The sequence below is a fragment of the Somniosus microcephalus genome, chromosome 5 (assembly GCF_052327205.1).
Source record: "Somniosus microcephalus isolate GS21.2 chromosome 5, FLI_Smic_1.0, whole genome shotgun sequence".
Taxonomy (NCBI): domain Eukaryota; kingdom Metazoa; phylum Chordata; class Chondrichthyes; order Squaliformes; family Somniosidae; genus Somniosus; species Somniosus microcephalus.
Genome location: NC_140991.1, coordinates 271,938,139 through 271,958,501, shown reverse-complemented (window position 1 = coordinate 271,958,501; position 20,363 = coordinate 271,938,139). Strand labels below are relative to the sequence as shown.

The 20,363-nt window shown below is 47.0% G+C and overlaps 1 protein-coding gene across 6 annotated transcripts in view; it reads left to right on the top strand.

Moving 5' to 3' along the window:
- Positions 1-20,363, top strand: part of LOC147117722 (doublecortin domain-containing protein 2-like) — a 365,165-nt gene that overhangs the window by 123,169 nt on the left and 221,633 nt on the right. For all 6 annotated transcript variants that reach the window (XM_085988936.1, XM_085988938.1, XM_085988935.1 and 3 more), the window contains exon 6: positions 1,341-1,395. In XM_085988936.1, the coding sequence (XP_085845062.1) occupies positions 1,341-1,395 (55 nt within the window). The remainder of the gene's footprint in view (positions 1-1,340; positions 1,396-20,363) is intronic.

Below are 20,363 nucleotides of genomic sequence, written 5' to 3'. Positions count from 1 at the left end.
CCTCACCAGTATACTGGTTAGAGAGTGAGATGCACTCTGGACTCCTGCACTACCTGCCTGGTCCTCCTTGTCTGTCTGATGGTCACCCATTCCCTCTCTGCTTGCACACTCTTACGCTGTGGGTGACCACCTCCTGAAAAGTGCTATCCACGAAGCTCTCAGCCTCACGGATGCACTGCAGTGATGCCAGCTGCTGCTCAAGCTCTGAAACCTGGAGCTTGAGCTCCTCCAGCTGACGACACTTCCTGCACATGTGGTTGTCCAGGACACATCCTGGAGTTCCCACATGGCACAGGATGTGCATTCCATGCCTCTATTTAATAGACTATTAAGTAACTCAACAGAAATAAACTCGAGACTTAAAAAAAAACAATCACCAGCTACTCGCCAATCAGCTGCTTCCCTTGTGTTGATGTCACTTACCTCGCTCCCTGAAACTCTCGCTCCCGCCAGGCACTCCGGCCTACCTTTATCTGTGACCGCTCCTCTTGCTCTCCCGCAGGCCCACTCTCGTGTCTATTAGCTTGGAGACCTTGGGTTCTGTGGCTCCACTCCTCCTTTTCAGTTAGATGTCTCACCCGCCTTCCTCCCCTCCACCGAATTCCTGCGCTCACCAAATTCTTCCACTCTGCTTGCAATCCACTACATTGGCATTCTCCCAGCTCTGTCTCCAAGCTCTGTGCTCAAGTTCCATATTCTCAGCACTCTGAGTAAAGAAGTTGCTCCTGAATTCCTGATTGGATTTATTAATGACTATCTTATATTTATGGCCCCTAGTTTTGGGCTCTCCCACAAGTGGAAACATCCTCTCTCTGCCTACCCTACCTACCCTATTGAACCCCTTCATAGTTTTAAAGATCACCATCAAGTCACCTCTCAGTCTTCTCTTTTGTAGAGAAAAGAACCCCAGTCTGTGCCATCTTTCCTGATATTTGTACCCTCTTAGTTCTGGTATCAGCCTTGCAAATCTTTTTTGCATTTTCTCCATTGATTCTATATCCTTTAGACTGGTCATACTCTGAGTTTCGACTCAGGATTGTCACTGGAGGGTAGTTAGAAGATTTCTTTTTAACTTTGAGGCTTTTTAGAACATGGAATGCTTTACCACAAGTGACTATTGAGACAGAGGCTGTAACAATATTTAAGAAGGAATTGGATAATTATTTGAAAAGGAAGAATGTTAAAAATACAAGGAAATGCCAGGGAAATGGCATGACAATAGTTAGCTCCTTCAAGTAAAGTTAACATGGACATGATGGGCTGAATGACTTCCTGTGCTGTAATTTCTATACTTAAGTGGTGCAATAATCTAAGAGTTTATCTTTGGTTTTCTGTCTTAGATCGAAGGCTGCATCACTTCCTCCAATCCCTGGATCTAAGAAGAGTAAAGAAAATGTGAGTTGCCGTGCCAATGGAGTTATAAACTTTATTTTTTGTCATTGTTTTATTGAAATATGATAAATGGTAATTGCTTTTGTATTAATGAGTATTTGGGAATAACTGCAAGGCTGTAATTTTTTTTCAAACTTCTTATTGCTGTCTACTTAGTTGGATCTCCAAAGCCATACAACAACTATGGCTGAGAGGTCAGATGGGTAACCTCTTCCTCGGCCTCCATCAATGCAGTTCTTGAGTTAGCTACTGGGAGGTATATGAGAGTGGCTCAGTAGTGACTTATCTTTCCCTCCATGGGAAAGGGCTTGGCTTTTGCTGCATTGCTGGTCTTAACCATGTGCTGAACAGCGTGCCAGATCAGTCATCATCCCACATCTCACCACTCTATGGCATTGTATATCATTGAATTAAGGGGTTTAGATGATCTCCTAAAGGTTGTGACCCAAAGCTGAACAACTAATAGCTGCTATCTAAACTCTAAGACTAAATTACAGCCTTGAAATAACTTCTTGCTGTTTGAATCATTCTAAAGTAATTGTTCCTGAGTAGTGTGCACCAACCAGTAATATTCCTACGCCCCATTTGTTGTGGTGTTACTGCTCCCTCCTTCGACGGTGTCACAAATCCATTTGGCCCCACTACATGAGCTATTAACTAACCAATGTGATACTGGGGCTATTGGCCATCGTATTACAGTGATGTCACGTCTCACAAGATCTCGTGCATAATTACTGTTGGAATTACAGTTGATTTTTGATAGTTTGTAACATTCAAATCATTAAAAACAGAAACGTATATTTTCCCTAAAATTTCTTGAGAAATGAACTCTGATTGTGCTGAAATGACCAAAACAAACGTAAACCTGTATTTTAAGTGAATGGATAGGTATTCTGGTTAACTCTGTATGATGGTTATTGATTTGATCCTAATTTATTTTTGCAAACTCCGAAAAGATTTTTATTTTAAAGAAAGGAACTTCCGATTAAGGAATTTTACATCTTATTCATTGGCCCACATGCACCATACCCAAGTGAGCTAAGTGTGGCAAAGAATAATGGGTGTAAAGCGGCTTAGGCTAAAGCAGGACTGAGAACTGAACAATCCTGATTACAAAATATGTAGCAGGGATAGAATAGGATAAAAGGCAGGAGGGTGGCAGTATTATATAGGAAATGGTGCAAAAAGTGAAGTTATTTGGATTAGAATTAATACGAAGGAAACTGTTATTCTATTGGGAATATATTATATAGTGCTGAACAGTGGAAAGGAAGAGATATGTGGACAAATAAGAAAAACAAATGCAGGGAAAATATGACAATAATGGGTAACTTTAATTTACAAAGATTGACTGGAGTAAGAGTAACGTTAAGTGTTAAAGAATGGGTGGAATTTCTACAGTGTGCCCAGGAATGCCTTTTACGATCAGTATGACTTTGGTCCAACAACGAAAGAAGCAGTGCTGGATCTAGTTCAAGCGCATGAAATGGGTCAAGTAGGTCATGTACAGGTAGGGGAACATTCTAGAAGACAACAAACAGAACGCGATTTGGTTTGCTGTAAATGTTGAAAAGGGGAGGGAACAGTGAGATATGTTATTTGACTGGAATAAAACTAATTTAAATGAGATGAAAAGGGAACTAGCCCAGACAAACTGGAAATAAACATCAGTAAGTAAAACTGCACAATGGGAAGCCTTCGCGCTCCAAATGATTAAGGTACAATCTAGAAATATTCCCACAAGAAGTAAAGGTGAGACAGCAAAAGCTGGAGTTGCGTGGATACATAAATTAAAGTTGAGGCTTAAAGAGTCGTATGAAAATCCAGGACTAACATTATAATAGAAAGTCAAGCTGAATATAGAAAATGGAGAAGGGATTAAAAAAAAAATTAAAAAGACTAGGGTTATGAAGAAAGACTGACAGAAGGAGGGAGAGTAAAAGATTTTTTAAACACTTAAAAAGCAAAAGAATAGTGGTGCAAGAAGAATCCATAACAGCCTTTAAAATATTTGGGGGGAAAAAATTAAAGGAAAGGGCAGGAGAATGGTTAGCTCTTTCAGGGAGTCAGCACAGGTGTGATGAACCAACTAGTCTCTTTCTGTGCAGTAAAATACTTGATACTAATAACAGTTTTCGATCTATTAGTGTCTCATTCCTGCTCAATTCTTGCAGATAAGAATGCTGAACTGCATTTTCTAACTGTCTGTCATTAATTGTACAGCTTGACCTTTGTGAGTTCATAGTGCACATCTAAGCCAACCCTAACCCACTGTGTCAAATGTTAGAATGTCCCAGCGATGGCACTCTCTCTCTCCCTCTGGGTGATAAGCTAGCAGGTTCAAGCCCCATTCCAGGTATTTGAGCATTTAATCTAGGTTGACACTAACTTCAGTCCTGTGAGTTGCTGTCTTTAGGATGAGGCATTAAACCGAAGTCCCGTCTGTCCATTTAGGCGGCTGTTGAAAGATTTAGAGAAGAGAGAGTTTTCTATGTTTCCTGGCCAATGTTTAACCCTCAGTCAACACCTCCAAAAACAGATTATCTGGTAATTTATCTCATTGCTATTTATGGGACATTGCTGTGCACAAATTTGTTTGCTTATTTACCTACGTTGCAACAGTACTGCACTTCGAAGCAATTCATTGGCTGTGAAGCACTTAGAGAGGTGAACGGTGCTAAATCAGCCCCACAACCCCCCGAGATATCTGCGCTCCTCTAATTCTGCCCTCTTGAGCATCCCTGATTATAATCGCTCAATCATTGGTTGCCGTGCCTTCTGTTGCCTAGGCCCTAAGCTCTGGAATTCCCTGCCTGAACCTCTCCGCCTCACTACCTCTTTCCTCCTTTTAAGACGCTCCTTAAAACCTACCTCTTTGACCAAGCTTTTGGTCACCTGCCCTAATTTATCCTTATGTGGATCGGTGTCAAATCATTTGTCTTGAAATACTCCTGTGCAGCACCTTGGGACGTTTTACTACTGATGTGCCTTCAATAACTCAAAGACAAGGATTTTGAAGGATTCAACTAAAGGCTTTTAATCACTAAGAACATAACAGCATAGCAGGTCTTCCCACATCGAGTTCATCTGGTAGTGAGTGACTCATACAGCTCCTGAGACCTTTATATGGCAAAAGACAGGGGCGTAGCCAATACACACAATAGGAACAAAAGGGTGTGGTTCACACAATACAAGCAGGTAAAATACAAGCAGGTCTGATGAAGGCATATTTCATCACATTCACCCCTTCTACAGATTTAGTCTGTCCAGGGGTGTGATAGTCCTTCCTGAACGTCGCAACAGTACCTCGGGTTCCGACCGGGAGTCCGTGGTGCCCTCCTGGGCATACCCATGTGCCGGGGGTGTTGCAGGTACTTCTGGGGGTGGTGAGGATACCTCTGGGGATGGTGGAGGTTCTTCTGGGGGTGGTGGTGATGGGTCGTCGTCGTCGCTTCCTGCCGAGGCGAGGTCCTTTATGGACACGGTGTCTTCACGCCCGTCGGCGTGCTTGACGTACGCGTACTGTGGGTTTGCGTGGAGTAGGTGTACTGCCTCCACGAGGGGATCCGCTTTGTGGCCCCTCACATGCTTCCGTAACAGGACTGTCCCTGGGGTGGAGAGCCACGAGGGTAGGGATACTCCTGAGGTTGATTTGTGGGGAAAAACAAACATCTTCTCGTGAGGAGTGGCGTTAGTAGCAGTACACAGTAGCGACCTTATCGAGTGGAGCACGTCTGGGAGGACCTCCTGCCAGCGGGAGGTGGGGAGGCCTTTAGACCTTAGTGCTAAGGTGACCGCCTTCCACACTGTCGCGTTCTCCCTCTCCACTTGCCCATTACCCCGGGGGTTATAACTAGTGGTCCGACTCGTGGCTATCCCCTTCGACAGCAGGTATTGGCGCAGTTCATCGCTCATGAACGACGCCCCCCTGTCAGTGTGGATGTAGTTAGACATGCCGAACATGCAAAACAGGTTGCCGAGGCACTTGATGACCGTGGCACTGGTCATATCTGGGCAGGGGTAGGCGAATGGGAAGTGGGAGTACTCGTCCACAATGTTGAGAAAGTACACATTGCGGTCGGTGGATGGGAGTGGTCCCTTGAAATCTAAGCTCAGGCGCTCGAATGGCCGTGTAGCTTTGATCAGGTGGGCTCGGTCGGGTCTGAAAAAACGGGGCTTGCATTCCGCACAGGTGCGGCAGTCCCTGGTCATAGACCGGACCTCCTCGATGGAATAGGGCAGGTTACGGGATTTTATAAAGTGGAATAGCCGGGTGACCCCCGGGTGGCAGAGGCCATTGTGGAGGCCCTGTAGCCTGTCCCCCTGGATGCTGGCACACATCCCTCGTGATCGGGCATCGGGGGATTCGTTGAGGGCCCCCGGCCTATATATTATGTCGTACTCGAACGTGGAGAGTTCGATCCGCCACCTGAGAATTTTGTCGTTCTTGATCTTCCCCCTCTGTTTGTTGTTAAACATGAAGGCTACCGACCGCTGGTCGGTAAGCAGGGTGAAGCGTTTGCCGGCTAGGTAGTGCCTCCAGTGCCGCACTGCCTCCACTATGGCCTGAGCCTCCTTCTCTACCGAGGAGTGCCTGATCTCGGGCCCTTGGAGGGTTCTTGAGAAAAAGGCTACGGGCCGCCCATCCTGGTTGAGGGTGGCTGCTAAAGCGAAGTCGGACGCATCGCTTTCGACCTGGAAAGGGATGTTTTCATCCACTGCCCGCAGCGCGGCCTTCTCAATGTTGTGTTTAATGCTGTTGAAGGCGGCGTGGGCCTCGGCTGTGAGCGGGAAGGACGTTGATTTCAGGAGGGGACGGGCCTTGTCGGAATAATTGGGGACCCATTGGGCGTAATAGAAGAAGAACCCCAGGCACCTTTTCAGGGCCTTGGGAGTGTTTGGTAGGGGTAGCTCCCGTAGGGGGCGCAATCGGTCGGGGTCCGGGCCGATTTCCCCATTTTCCACCACGCAGCCCAGGATACAGAGGCACGTGGTGCTAAAGACACACTTATCCTCGTTGTAGGTGAGATTGAGTCTGAGGGCGGTTTTCAGAAATCTCGCGAGGTTCGAGTCGTGGTCTTGCTGGTCGTGGCCACAGATGGTGACGTTGTCTAGGTATGGGTAGGTGGCTGTTAACTGGTTCTCATCGACCATGCGGTCCATCTCCCACTGGAAGACCGAGACCCCGTTCGTTACCCCCAAAGGGGACTCTGAGGAAGTGGTAGAGACGTCCGTTCGCCTCGAAGGCGGTGTATGGACGGTCCTCCGGCCTAATGGGGAGCTGGTGGTATGCCGATTTTAGGTCGATGGTGGAAAACACCCGGTATTGCGCGATTTGGTTAACCATATCCGCTATGCGGGGCAGAGGGTAGGCGTCTAGCTGGGTGTATAGATTAACCGTCTGGCTATAATCTATCACCATCCGCTTCTTTTCGCTACCCTTAACTACTACTACCTGGGCGCGCCACGGGCTGGTACTGCATTCGATGACACCCTCCCGCTTGAGTCTTTCTACTTATGACGCAATGAACCGTCTATCCTCCCAGCTGTACCGCCTACTCTTGGTCGCTATGGGTCGGCAGTTGGGTGCGAGGTTGGCGAACAGAGAGGGCGGCTTGACCTTCAGGGTAGCCAGACCGCACACTGTGAGGGGCGGCTGGGACCCACCGTAGGTAAGCGTGATACTTTGGTGGTGGCACTGGAAGTCCAGACCCAAGATCACGCTCACACCGAGATCTGGCATTATCAACAGTTTAAAATCTCTGTAATCGGTGCCTTTTACCGACAACATAACCGCGCAGAAACCTGTAATTTTTGAGGTATGAGTCTTATCGGCCATGGCGATTTTGCCCTGTGTGGGGACTATCGTTAGAGAAAGTCATTTTACCAGGCTAGGATGAATAAAGCTTTCGGTGCTCCCGCAGTCAATCAAGCATTTAACCTTGTTCCCGTTTACCTCCATGTCCATCATCGATTTAGACAACGGATGTGGCCTGGATTGATCCACTGTGATCGAGGCCACCAGTGGGTCCTGGAGGTCCGTGTAGTCGGGGCAAGATGGTGGACTCCATGAGGGTGGACAAGATGGCTTCCAAGATGGCCGCTCCCACGGCGCACACGCGGCAGTGGTGGAGTTGGAGGCGGGGTTCCCTCTGCAGACTTTGCTGAAGTGTCCTTTCTTCCCGCATTTAGAACAGGTGGTGCCCTTCGCTGGGCACAGATGCCTGGAGTGTTTGTCCTGACCGCAGAAGTAGCATTTTGGGCCCCGATGCATCGCGGCAGTAGTGGGGCTCCTGGGTGGAGGCTGGGGCTCCGATGGTGCTGGGCTGGCCTGAGACCTGGGAGGTGAGGATGGCTTCCAAGATGGCGGCCCCCACGGCGCGCACGAGGCGGAGTGGGCCGCGTGGCCTGGGGAACAGGATTCAGAGTTCCTCTGGGCCATATCCAGCGATCGCGCTATATCTATAGCCTGTTTAAGTCCAGTCCCTCCTTTTCAAACAGTCTCTGCCGAATATAGTTTGAACTGAGGCCCGCAATAAGTGAGTCTCGAATCAGCTCCTCCGTGTACACAATGGCAGACACGGCCTTACAGTTACAGTCTCTGCCCAGTACTTTTAGGTTTAGTATAAAGTCCTCTAGTGACTCACCATGCCGCTGCGTGCGAGTAGTCAGAAGATGCCTGGCGTACACCACGTTTATTGGCCACGCGTAGTGGGCCTTCAGGATGGTGCAGGCCTCCTCGTAGCTGGTGGCATCTTGGATGAGAGGGGAGACCCGATGGCTCACCCAGTTTCGCAGGATTCCCAGTTTCATGTCTCCGGTAGCGGTTTCGGCTGCGGCTATGGCAGTGGATGAGTTTGTAATGAAAAATTCGAAGCATTGGAACCAGTGTCCGAACTGTGTGGCTGCGTCTGAGGCCTGGGGGTCCAGATCCAAGCACTCTGGTTTCAGGAGTCGATCCATCTTGTTGTTTTAGTGATTAAAATTGATGTGCCTTCAATAACTCAAAGACAAGGATTTTAAAGGATTCAACTAAAGGCTTTTAATCACTAAGAACATAGCAGCATAGCAGGTCTTCCCACATCGAGTTCATCTGGTAGTGAGTGACTCATACAGCTCCTGAGACCTTTATATGGCAAAAGACAGGGGCGTAGCCAATACACACAATAGGAACAAAAGGGTGTGGTTCACACAATACAAGCAGGTAAAATACAAGCAGGTCTGATGAAGGCATATTTCATCACAACTACGTTAAAGGCGCTATATAATTACACGTTGTTGTTGTAAATAAACGCATGTTCTTTTTGTTTTTGGAGATGAAAGAAAAGGCGATAATCACTATTAACTCTACCCTACCGTATCTGCTGTATGTGTCCAAGCTGAAATGGTACAGGTGTAGAGTCTAATACAGGCTTTTTAAAAATAAAGTCAAACAGAACTGTTGTGCACAAGTGAGCATGTTACACACATGTCTGTTTGGGCTTCTGCATCAATTGTTCGTAAAGTTATTTAAAAAACCGGTTGCCTTAGTTGCAGGTGGATACCACTTGGCTTCCACCCCACTTAAGGTTACTGGTGTAAACCCAGCTGGCAAGTATATCCTAATTTTTCTGTTCACAGTTGCAGGTGCAGCAAGCCATTAGGAAGGCAAATGGTATGCTGGCCTTCATTACAAGAGGGTTTGAGTACAGGAGTAAAGAAGTCTTACTACAATTATATAGGGCCTTGGTGAGACCACACCTGGAGTACTGTGTACAATTTTGGTCTCCTTACTTAAGGAAGGATATACTTGCCATAGAGGGAGTGCAACGAAGGTTCACGAGATTGATTCCTGGGATGGCGGGACTGTCATATGAGAAGAGATTGAGTAAACTAGGCCTGTATTCTCTTGAATTCAGAAGAATGAGAGGGGATCTCATTGAAGGATACAAAATTATTACAGGGCTTGATAGAGTGAATGCTGGGAGAATGTTTCCCTTGGTTGGGGCATCTAAAACCAGGGGCCACAGCCTCAGGATAAAGGGTAGGCCATTCAGGACTGAGGTGAGAAGAAATTTCTTCACACAGAGGGTGGTGAATCTTTGGAATTCCCTACCCCAGAGAGCTGTGGAGGCTCAGTCATTGGGTATATTCAAAACAGAAGTCGATAGATTTCTGACTAGTAAAGGCATCAAGGGATATGGCGATAGGGCCGGTGAATGGAGTTGAGGCAGAAGATCAGCCATGATCTCATTGAATGGCCTGCTCCTGCTCCTATTTCTTATGTTCTTAGTTCTGGTTTCCATATTATTAAAAGGATATAGAGGCACTGGAGAAGGTGCAAACAAGATTTACAAGGATGATACCAGAACTCTGAGGTGATACTTATCAGGAAAGATTGAACTGGCTGGGACTCTTTTTTTTCTGGAATAGAAGGCTGATGGGTGAACTTTTAAGATTATGAAAGGGTTTGATAGGCTACACATAGAGATTTTGCCCCTTGTGGGGGAGACCAAAACTAGGGGGATAAATACAAGATAGTCACTAATAAATCCAATAATGAATTTAGGAGAAACCTCTTTACCCAGAGAGTGGTTAGAATGTGGAACTCGCTACCACAAGGAGTAGTTGAGGTGAATAGCATAGATTCATTTAACGGGAAGCTAGATAAACCCATGAAGGAGAAAGGAATAGAAGGTGAGATGAAGAGGGGTGAGAGGAGGCTTGTGTGGAGCATAAACACCAGCATGGACCATTTGGGCCGAATGGCCTGTTTCTGTGCTGTACATTCTATGGAATTTTACTGAATTTATCCAATTCCCATTTGAAAGTTACTGAATCTGCTTCCACCACCCTTTCAGGCCGTGCATTCCCGATCATAAAATCTCGCTGCGTGAAAAACATTTCTCCATGTCCCCTCTGGTTCTTTTGACAATTACCTTAAATCTGTGTCCTCTGTTTACCGACTTTCCCTACCAGTGGAAACAGTTTCTCCTTATTTACTCTATCAAAACCCTTCATAATATTGAGCACCTCAATTAAATCTCCCCTTAACCTTCTCTGCTCTAAGGAGAATAATCCCAGCTTCTCTAGTCTCTTCACCTTTGGGTTAGATGACTGCTATATACCGTGACATCACCTGAACCTTGACGCGAGTGTCCTGTCACTTAGTCTTCCATTATGCTCTATATATAAACATAATAATAGGGTTAATCAAGTAGTAATATTCATCTCTGGTACATTTGATTACAAGTAGAAGGAGGTTGTTTTAACCTTGAACAAATGATTAATAAGACCATAACTGGAATATTGTGTGCAATTTCAAAATGGCGCATACGAATATAATTCTAGGAATTAAAACTCTTAAGTTATGAAGAAAGATTTCCAGAATTGAATTTCCTTTCCTCAAAGAAGTTTGAAAGGAGACATATTCCAGATTTTTGAAATGCTTAGAGAGAATTTATGTTGATGCAAGTAATTTATTTAACATTTATTTGCAGCACTAGCAACCACAACTTCAAAATTGCTGTGGCCCCAGAGAGACTGAAGATCAAAAGAAATGGGTGGGGGGGGGGCAATTTTAACCCACCCCGCATGGTGGAAATGAGGTGGCTGCGCAGTTAAAATTGTCTCTGAAAACTTACCACTCCATTCCCACACGCCGCCACCTTAACTGGAGCCTATTTGTTAAGCGATAAAGGTGCCTGCCTGACTCTGGCGGAAGCCTCATTAATACATGCAAGTCGGAGGCCTATGATACCATTAGGACCCCAATAGCATTTTAATTGATAACCGAACAGAAGATCTGTCAGGGAAGAAGCAGAAGCCCTAAAAGGTAGCAGGACTGCCCCTCGGGCCCCATAACGGAAGTCTAGGCCTCTGTGCTGCCCCAGACTCTTTTCCCCCCCCGGCTTTCCCACGCACAAGACCCTACTGAACGTCCCGCTGCATGCCGATGGGCGACCTCCGAGCTGCCTGATCTTAGCCGGCTGACTGCCTCTTCACACCTGTTTCAGGAGGGCAGCTGGCTGGCAGGATGTGAATGAGACCCAGAGGATCAAATAGCCCTGGCCCCAAATTGATACTAACCCTCGACCTGTGCCTCGCCTGCCTGAAATCCACTCCGTTAAAATGCCCCCCATAATTTCATCTTGTTGTGGTGTGGGCATGTCCCAGCGGAAGCAGCCAATACAGTCCCATTGAATCCCTTTAAAAAAGGATCTACATCATGTTATGTATGTACCTTTAAGAGAATAACTGGTCTCAGACTGCAATACCGGCAGTGACCACCCCTGTATAAAAGGCGCTAGAGGGCCTCTGTTTTGTTAGATTCGTTTATGCCTTTCACCAGTAAAGTTCTGTTTGTTTTTCTCCTGCTAGTCCGTGTCTCAGTCATTCACGGACTTAACACTGGCGACGAGTTAGAAAGAACTTACCTGCAACTCAGCAGCAGCTCCGACGACGTTGAAGGTTGGAAGAAGAAAAAAAGAGTCCATTGAAACTCGAGGAACGGGCGTCGACCGTCAATCATCGGGTTCAAGGCTTTGCAGGAGCGACTTTCCAGAGCCAGGCTGGGTTCCTCGGTCCGTGGTTTCCCAGCTAATCGGGCTGGTGGCAGGTAGTGCTCTGATCCTTCCTGGGCTGCAACGGGGCCGGGCAGCGAGTCGGGAAGCAAGGAGAGAGAGAGAGGGTGGAGCATACAGGGCGCGGCCGGTGTTTCGAAGCTGGGCAGCGTTCGGACCTCAGAAGAGGGAGGGAAGTGTTCCAGAGGGTCCGCTCCACGACGGGAAGATAATAAAAGAAAACGAATTAATATTTAACGCGCAGGAAACCGTGGAAAGCAGCGCTAACAACAGCGGGGAAGAAGGAAAAGCGCGGGAGGCGCCATTTTAGATTTGCAAGATGCCAAAGACTGGCTGTATCACTGCTTTTGATAATACATTAGAGGACTGGACCACGTATGTGGAAAGAGTAGAGGTATATTTCGAGGCAAACGATATAGCGGAGGGGAAAAAGGCATCGGTATTGTTAAACTTAATGGGCGCTAGAACGTACGGCCTATTGCGGGACCTGATTACTCCAGCCAAACCGAAGGCGAAGAGTTTTAACGAAATTGTTGCTGTTCTACAGGAGCACTTAAACCCTGCACCGCTGTTGATAGCAGAAATATTTAAATTCCACAGGAGGACTCAGCACAAAGATGAGAGCAATGCTGAGTATCTTACGGAACTACGCAAGCTATCAAAGCACTGCCAGTTCGGAGCAGGACTGGCAGATACCCTACGGGACAAATTTGTCTGTGGACTCCTGAGTGAAGGAACACAGAAGAAGTTACTCGCAGAAAAAGAGCTGACGCTAGATAAGGCTTTCAGCGTGGCAGTATCGTATGAAGCAGCAGCCAGGGGAGCTGCAGAAATTCAACAAAAACCACAGGAATACAGCACCCACGAAATGACACGGGGATTTGTAAAATGTTATCGCTGCGGCAGAACTAACCATGACCAGAAGGACTGCTGGTCCAAAGACAAAATATGCAGGCAATGCGGGAAGATTGGACACCTTGCACGAGTTTGTAGGTCTGGGAAGAAGACCAGCGACAACAAAAAGGCTACTAAGGAACCGCACAAGAAAGTACAAAAGATGACGGACAGTAGTTCCGAAGACCAGATGAGCGATACTGAATCCGAGAACAGGAGATTAAGCTGTCTCAAACTTCACAATGTAATCGCAAAAGAGGATCACCGAACCATTTGGGTCACCCTCACGATAGCAGGGTCCCAAGTTAAAATGGAATTGGATACAGGATCAGCGCTAACTGTCATGAATCGACGAGACTATGAGCGGCTATTTTCACACATACCCTTGAGAGAGACATCCATCGTCTTGACGACGTATACGGGGCAAAAAGTATACCCCAGAGGAAAAATAAGGGTGCCTGTCGAATACAATGGCAAGAAAATACGGAAATTGTATCTCTACATACTGCCAAATGGTGGACCACCGTTATTGGGACGGGAATGGATCAGGAAGATAAACTTAGATTGGCATTCCATTCATGCAATGACGGTGGACGGTAAAAAAGATGAAGACGTCACTCCTGGACGATTGTCAACAATCTTAGCTAACGCCAAAGAGGTATTTCAACAAGAACTGGGCACGCTTAAAGACGTAACCGCCTCGTTAAAAATAGAAGAGAATGCAGTTCCCAAGTTTTTCAAAGCGAGACCGGTACCATATGCAATTTGTCCAGCCGTCGAGGCAGAGCTGGAGAATCTGGAGAAGGCGGGCGTGTTGTCTAAGGTCGACTGGAGCGAGTGGGCGACACCCATCGTTCCTGTCATGAAGAAAACGTTAAGCAATAAGTCCGGAGAGCCAAGGAAGATTTGCACCTGTGGGGATTTCAAGGTGACGGTGGACCCTGTCCTTCACACAGTACAATATCCTCTTCCAAGGATAGAAGACATCTTCGCCTCACTGTCTGGAGGGAAGCGTTTTACAAAAATTGACCTAGCACAAGCATATTTGCAGATGGAGGTTGAAGAGTCCTCTAGGAAGTATCTCACGATAAACACTCACAAAGGTCTTTACCAATATCATCGATTGGTATTCGGAGTAGCATCGGCTCCGGCGATATGGCAAAGAGCGATGGAACAAGTCCTGCAAGGGATTCCGGGGACTCAGTGTTACTTGGATGACATCCTTGTAACAGGTGAAGATGACAGTGAACACCTTAACAACCTAGAACAGGTGCTCACTAGACTACGGGAACATGGGCTGCGAGCCAACCGCCCCAAGTGCGAAGTTTTTAAGAAACAGATATCGTATTGTGGCCACGTGATTGATGAAGAGGGGTTACATAAGTCCCCTGACAAAATTGAAGCGGTTGTTAAGGCCCCAGCGCCTGAAAATGTGTCGCAACTGAGGTCATTCCTCGGGTTGGTGAATTACTATCATAAGTTTTTGCCGAATTTGTCGACAATTCTGCATCCACTGAACGCCCTGCTACGAACGGGGGTAGCATGGAAATGGAGCGATGATTGTAAACGTGCTTTTCAGAAGAGTAAGGACTTAATCACTTCGAAGGAAGTATTGGCTCACTACAACCCAGCACTGCCAATCAGGCTGGCGTGTGATGCGTCTCCCTACGGCATTGGGGCGGTACTGTCACATAAATTCCTTAATGGTTTGGAGAGGCCGATAGCTTTTGCGTCACGCTCGTTAACTTCTGCCAAGCGTAACTACGCCCAGATTGACAGAGAGGCCCTCAGCCTAGTGTGGGGGGTGAAGAAGTTCAATCACTATCTGCACGGTCAAAAATTTACTCTACTAACCGATCATCAACCTCTTGTCTCCATTTTCAACCCTCAGAAGGGCGTACCGATAATGACAGCACAACGGCTGCAGAGATGGTCCCTTTTCCTAGGGGCACACCAATATGACATCGAGTACAAGGGAACTAAACAGCATGGAAATGCTGATGGATTGTCACGTCTACCGTTGCCGACGGTGGAAGAAGAAGACCTTGCAGTGGATCCAGTGGAGTTATTCCACTCGACCATAGTCGAATGTCTCCCTGTGACGAATGCAAACATAGAAAAGGAAACACGGAATGACCCAACACTATCACGGGTCTATGATTTAACGGTGAAGGGATGGCCAGCACATGGCGAACCACTGCTGCCAGCATTTTCGTCAAGAAGAGAACAGCTGTCAGTGTGCAGAGGAACCTTGATGTGTGGATCCAGAGTAGTAATTCCACCTAAGTTGACGGATAGAGTGCTCAATGAGCTTCATGAGGGTCATCTGGGTGGGGTAAAAATGAAGAGCTTAGCCAGAGCGTTTGTGTGGTGGCCAGGAATCGATAGAGAAATCGAAGAGATGACCAAGAGCTGTGCAGGATGCCAGAAGGTCCAAAACGCCCCACCACAAGCTCCTCTGCATCCATGGGAGTGGCCCTCATCCCCATGGCAAAGGGTGCACATTGATTTTGCTGGTCCCTTCATGGACTCCATGTTTTTAATTGCGGTGGATGCACATTCAAAGTGGCCAGAGGTAATAAAAATGTCCTCAACCACCACGGAAAAAAACTATCGCAGTTTTACGAACCATATTCACCAGGAAAGGGCTGCCTGAACAGATTTGCTCTGACAATGGACCACAGTTTGTGTCTGAAGAGTTCCGGAGGTTCTTAAAGAACAATAGTGTTACGCATTACACATCTGCCCCATATCATCCAGCCACTAATGGATTGGCCGAGAGATTTGTCCAAACATTCAAGAAGGCTATCAAGGCAATGTGTAATGAAGATATACCCCTACAACACAAGGTGGACAACTTCTTGCTTGCCTACCGGAATGCGACACATGCGGTTACCAACCAAACTCCAGCCATGATGTTCTTCAATCGAAGACTACGATGCCGCTTGGATTTGGTTAAGCCAAACGTCCGAAGAGATGTGGAGAACAGGCAGTTTCAGAATATGAATGAAAGGCCAACCAGGAGTTTTAAGATAGGTCAACCAGTTTTGGCCCGGGACTACCGCACTGAGAAATGGCAGCCAGGAACGATTTGTACACGACAAGGACCTCTCATGTATACCGTGGACGTTGGGGAGAGCATTGTAAGACGCCATGCTGACCAGATTCTGGAGTCACTGGAAAACGTCAACTCCACACCACGATCTGATACACCTGGTAATGAAATCGACGTTCCAATTGCAGCTACCGCAGAACCGGTAATATTGGAAGCAGATGAACCAAACAACGACATTGATTTCGACTCAACATTGCCAGAAGAACCTGATACTCCAAAGAGGCGTTATCCAGACAGAATCAGGAAGCCTCCTCAAAGACTGAACTTATAATTGCTTAAACTTAACCAATGTATCTAGCAACAGTAATTGTGATTGTAATTCGTTATCATTAGTGTTAAATGAATGTTATGTACTGTTTATCTAAAAGGGGAGGAATTGTTGTGTATGTACCTTTAAGAGAATAACTGGTCTCAGACTGCAATACCGGCAGTGACCACCCCTGTATAAAAGGCGCTAGAGAGCCTCTGTTTTGTTAGATTCGTTTATGCCTTTCACCAGTAAAGTTCTGTTTGTTTCTTTCCTGCTAGTCCGTGTCTCAATCATTCACGGACTTAACACATCAATATTTGGGTAAGAACAGGATTGTAGGTTATAAGGATCTGTTGAAATAATGGCATGTCTTGATTTAACCCTGGCTGTAATTATAGAAGTGTTATGCATGGAGCGCAATGGCTCAGGATTGAAAAAAATATTTTCTAGAGCTGTAATTTTTGTCCAGGACATCTTTGGGAAGATCATAGATTAGTTATGGTGAGAATGTTCGAAGTCATGGCAACCGTAACAAAAATCAAAGTAAACAAACTACAGCAGCAATTTGTTGTGCTGCGGGCAGCGGATCCTGCTTCTCTCTCGGGTTGTTTGGGGCTTGATGGACAGGGTTGCTGGAGGTGATGTGTGTTGGGTGAGGAGTACCCCAGTCGGCAGCTAATTGGGTAGTTGGCGACACGGCCAAGTTTTGGTTTAGCAGTCACACGTGAACCTTGGGCTATTTGGAAGGAGAGCGGGACAATAACTTGTTGCTGAGTCTAATCTCTGCAATTTTACTAGTTTTCCAAGTGGAGCTGGTTTACGGGCTGTATGACTGTAGGCATTGGGCGCACGGGTTTTGCTTGGTGCCTGTCTGTTCCCAGTCAGCAGATCAGCTATTCCTGAGAACACTGAATCACATTGTTTGGTGTTTTGTGAGCTACGTTCTTCTTTTTGGTAACGCTCCGCTCCACGGTCCTGGTCTCTCCCCCAATCTAATTGGGTCCCCCATTCCTTGCGACTGTAGCCCCACCCCTGGACCCACTTATCGGAGGGCCACTGCAATGCTAGCAGCGGCCCGATTTCTCTCCACTCCTCTCTAGTCTTCACTGGCAGGCTGTTGCACCACCCCGTCTCTATTACAATGAGGTTTGAGGCCCAATATCGGGGATGCCTTGGATCTCATTATTCGGGCGCGTAGTATATAACCTGCGTCCATGAATTTCTAAGCAACTGTATTTGGAGAGCAGAGTAACTTGCTTGGCATAACCTCTTGTGGTTTAGGTTAATTACATTAAAATCCGTTTTTTTGACATTAGCAATTATTGGCACCCGTTGTGCTAATTTTGTTACTTTTGCTGCAAACCTTTAATAAGATAATCCCTTGATTTGTTTAATTAAACCTGATTAACATAGTCGTGTGATCTTTTGGACATTTTCAAGCTTCGTTTGGACACTCGACTTCTCTCGAAGTCCAGAAACTGCAAAAAGGAGATATTATTAAATTGTGACCAATGACCAGGGAAGTTGTTGTGGCATGTTTGAGAATGCTAAACTTTTTTCAGTGTTGCTGATGAGCAGCTCTCGTGACCCTAGCAGTTGTATGATTCCTCTCAACCACAAGACAGCAGACTTTATGTTGCATAACTCTGTTGCCCTCTGGTGTCCATTCTTTGCTATATATACACTAGGAAATGTCTTGACTGCAACTCATTGGTTTCACTTATGAGAACAGGAACTGGATCTCACTCGTGGAATCTAGATGGCTAAGCTTCTGGCTCTGGGTTCCCTTTTCAGGAGAATGACCCCTGTGTGTTGAGCTTATGCTTTTACACTGCACATCAGGAGCAGATCTCTAAGATCGGTGGGCTTTGTTGTGTAATGTAGAGACCCGGGGGTTATTTTGGCCAAAGGGTGAAAACTGGCACCAAATAGGTGCAGTGCTAATAAGACTAGCCTGTTTGAAAGTCTGGACTCAGCATGCAATTTTGGTCCTAATTGCTGATTACCATAATTTGGTTATGCAGGTTTAGCACTCAAGTGCTGATTAGACACAATTTTCATTGACCAGTATCTGTGTGCTCCTTGCACTCACTTTCACTGAAGGTGTGGAGTGCTCTGGCTGGCACACAGCGGCACGTTGCAGGATGGCTCAGGGACCGAGGGAGAGAGCGCACAGGTTCTCGGATGCGGCACTGGAGGACCTGGTGGAGGAGGTCCAGAGGAGGAGGGATGTCCTGTACCTGTAGGGGGTGGGTGTGTGAAGGGTTGGGGGAGGAGGGTGGGTTGGGTGGGAAGGACACTGTGGTGTATGTGCTTTAAGTCAGAACTACTTTTTACAGCTCCTGTATACTGTAGTACCGGCAGTGACCACACCGGTATATAAGCTGTGTGCATGCCTCTGTACCCCAGTCTAGAGATTACCCTCCTCCAGTAAAGACCTGTTATTTGTTTATGTACAGCATCCGTGTAATTATTTATCCACTGAACCACGGATCTAACAGACACCATCTTGCCCTCCTGTCCCTCTCTCCTGCAGCAGCTGGTGCTGCTCTGCCTGGCCTTATGTCCTCCTCCCATTCTTCACCCAGTCCAAGGGGGACACCTAGCAAGATGACCAAGCACTCCCTTTCTTCTGATGACTCCTATAAGGTGGAGCAGGGCAGCAGTTTTTTTTAGGTGAAGTCCTCAGAATTTCTGGAATAAATGGTGCTCGAGTGTTGAAGTTTTGACAAAGTGTCTGAGAAAGTCTCCCGATGTGTTTCAAAGGTCCTCTTCACAGCTCCAGCAGCAATGACCATGAAATGGTGAGTATCCCTTTAAGCAGTGCTTGAAATCGACATCAACCCCAACATCGACATTACTCCCAAACAGCTGATCGTTGTTTGGAGAGGGCATTGGAAGCGCTAGCCACCAAAGTGCCATGCGGTCTCTTTAATGAGCGCTAGCAGGCATTTTAGTGCCAATCAGCTTTTATCAATCCTCTGGATGGCCGTTCCTAGCGCTGGCTTCAACTCCTTTACTAAGACGGCGCCTTCCCCATACACTGGTTAAGCTGGCATTTCAGCTTAAGACCCCAACTTGGCCACTTTTTTTTGTTTATGGGATGTGGGCGTCGCTGGCAAGGCCAGCGTTTATTGCCCATCCCTAATTGCCCTCGAGAAGTTGGTGGTGAGCCGCCTTCTTGAACCGCTGCAGTCTGTGTGGTGAAGGTACTCCCACAATGCTGTTAGGTAGGGAGTTCCAGGATTTTGACCCAGCGATACATGTCCAAGTCAGGATGATGTGTGACTTGGAGGGGAACTTGGAGGTGGTGGTGTTCCCATGCACCTGCTGCCCTTGTCCTTCTAGGTGGAAGAGGTCGCGGATTTGGGAGATGCTGCCAAAGAAGCCTTGGCGAGTTGCTGCAGTGCATCTTGTAGATGGTACACACTGCAGCCATGGTATGCCGGTGGTGGAGGGAGTGAATGTTTAAGGTGGTGGATGGGGTGCCAATCAAGCGGGCTGCTTTATCCTGGATGGTGTCAAGCTTCTTGAGTGTTGTTGGAGCTGCACTCATCTAGGCAAGTGGTGAGTATTCCATCACACTCCTTACTTGTGCCTTGTAGATGGTGGAAAGGCTTTGGGGAGTCGGGAGGTGAGACACTCACCGCAGAATACCTAGCCTCTGAACTGCTCTTGTTGCCACAGTATTTATTGGCTGGTCCAGTGAAGTTTCTGGTCAATTGTGACACCCAGGATGATGTTGGTGGGGGAATTGGCGATGGTGATGCCGTTGAATGTCAAGGGGAGGTGGTTAGACTCTTGCTTGTTGGAGATATTCATTGCCTGGCACTTCTGTGGCGCGAATGTTACCTGCTACTTATCAGCCCAAGCCTGAACGTTGTCCAGGTCTTGCTTGCGGGCATGGACTGCTTCATTATCTGAGGAGTTGTGAATGGCGCTGAACACTGTGCAGTCATCAGCGAACATCTCCATTTCTGACCTTATGTTGGAGGGAAGGTCATTGATGAAGCAGCTGAAGATGGTTGGACCTTGTTAGCACCGAAGGTATTCAGCGTTCAAAGGTACAGGACTGGCTCCCTGTGCGTACTTCACCGAAACTGGCCGTGTTAACCCAACGTTCGTGGATTTGTGATGCTATTAGCTCCCC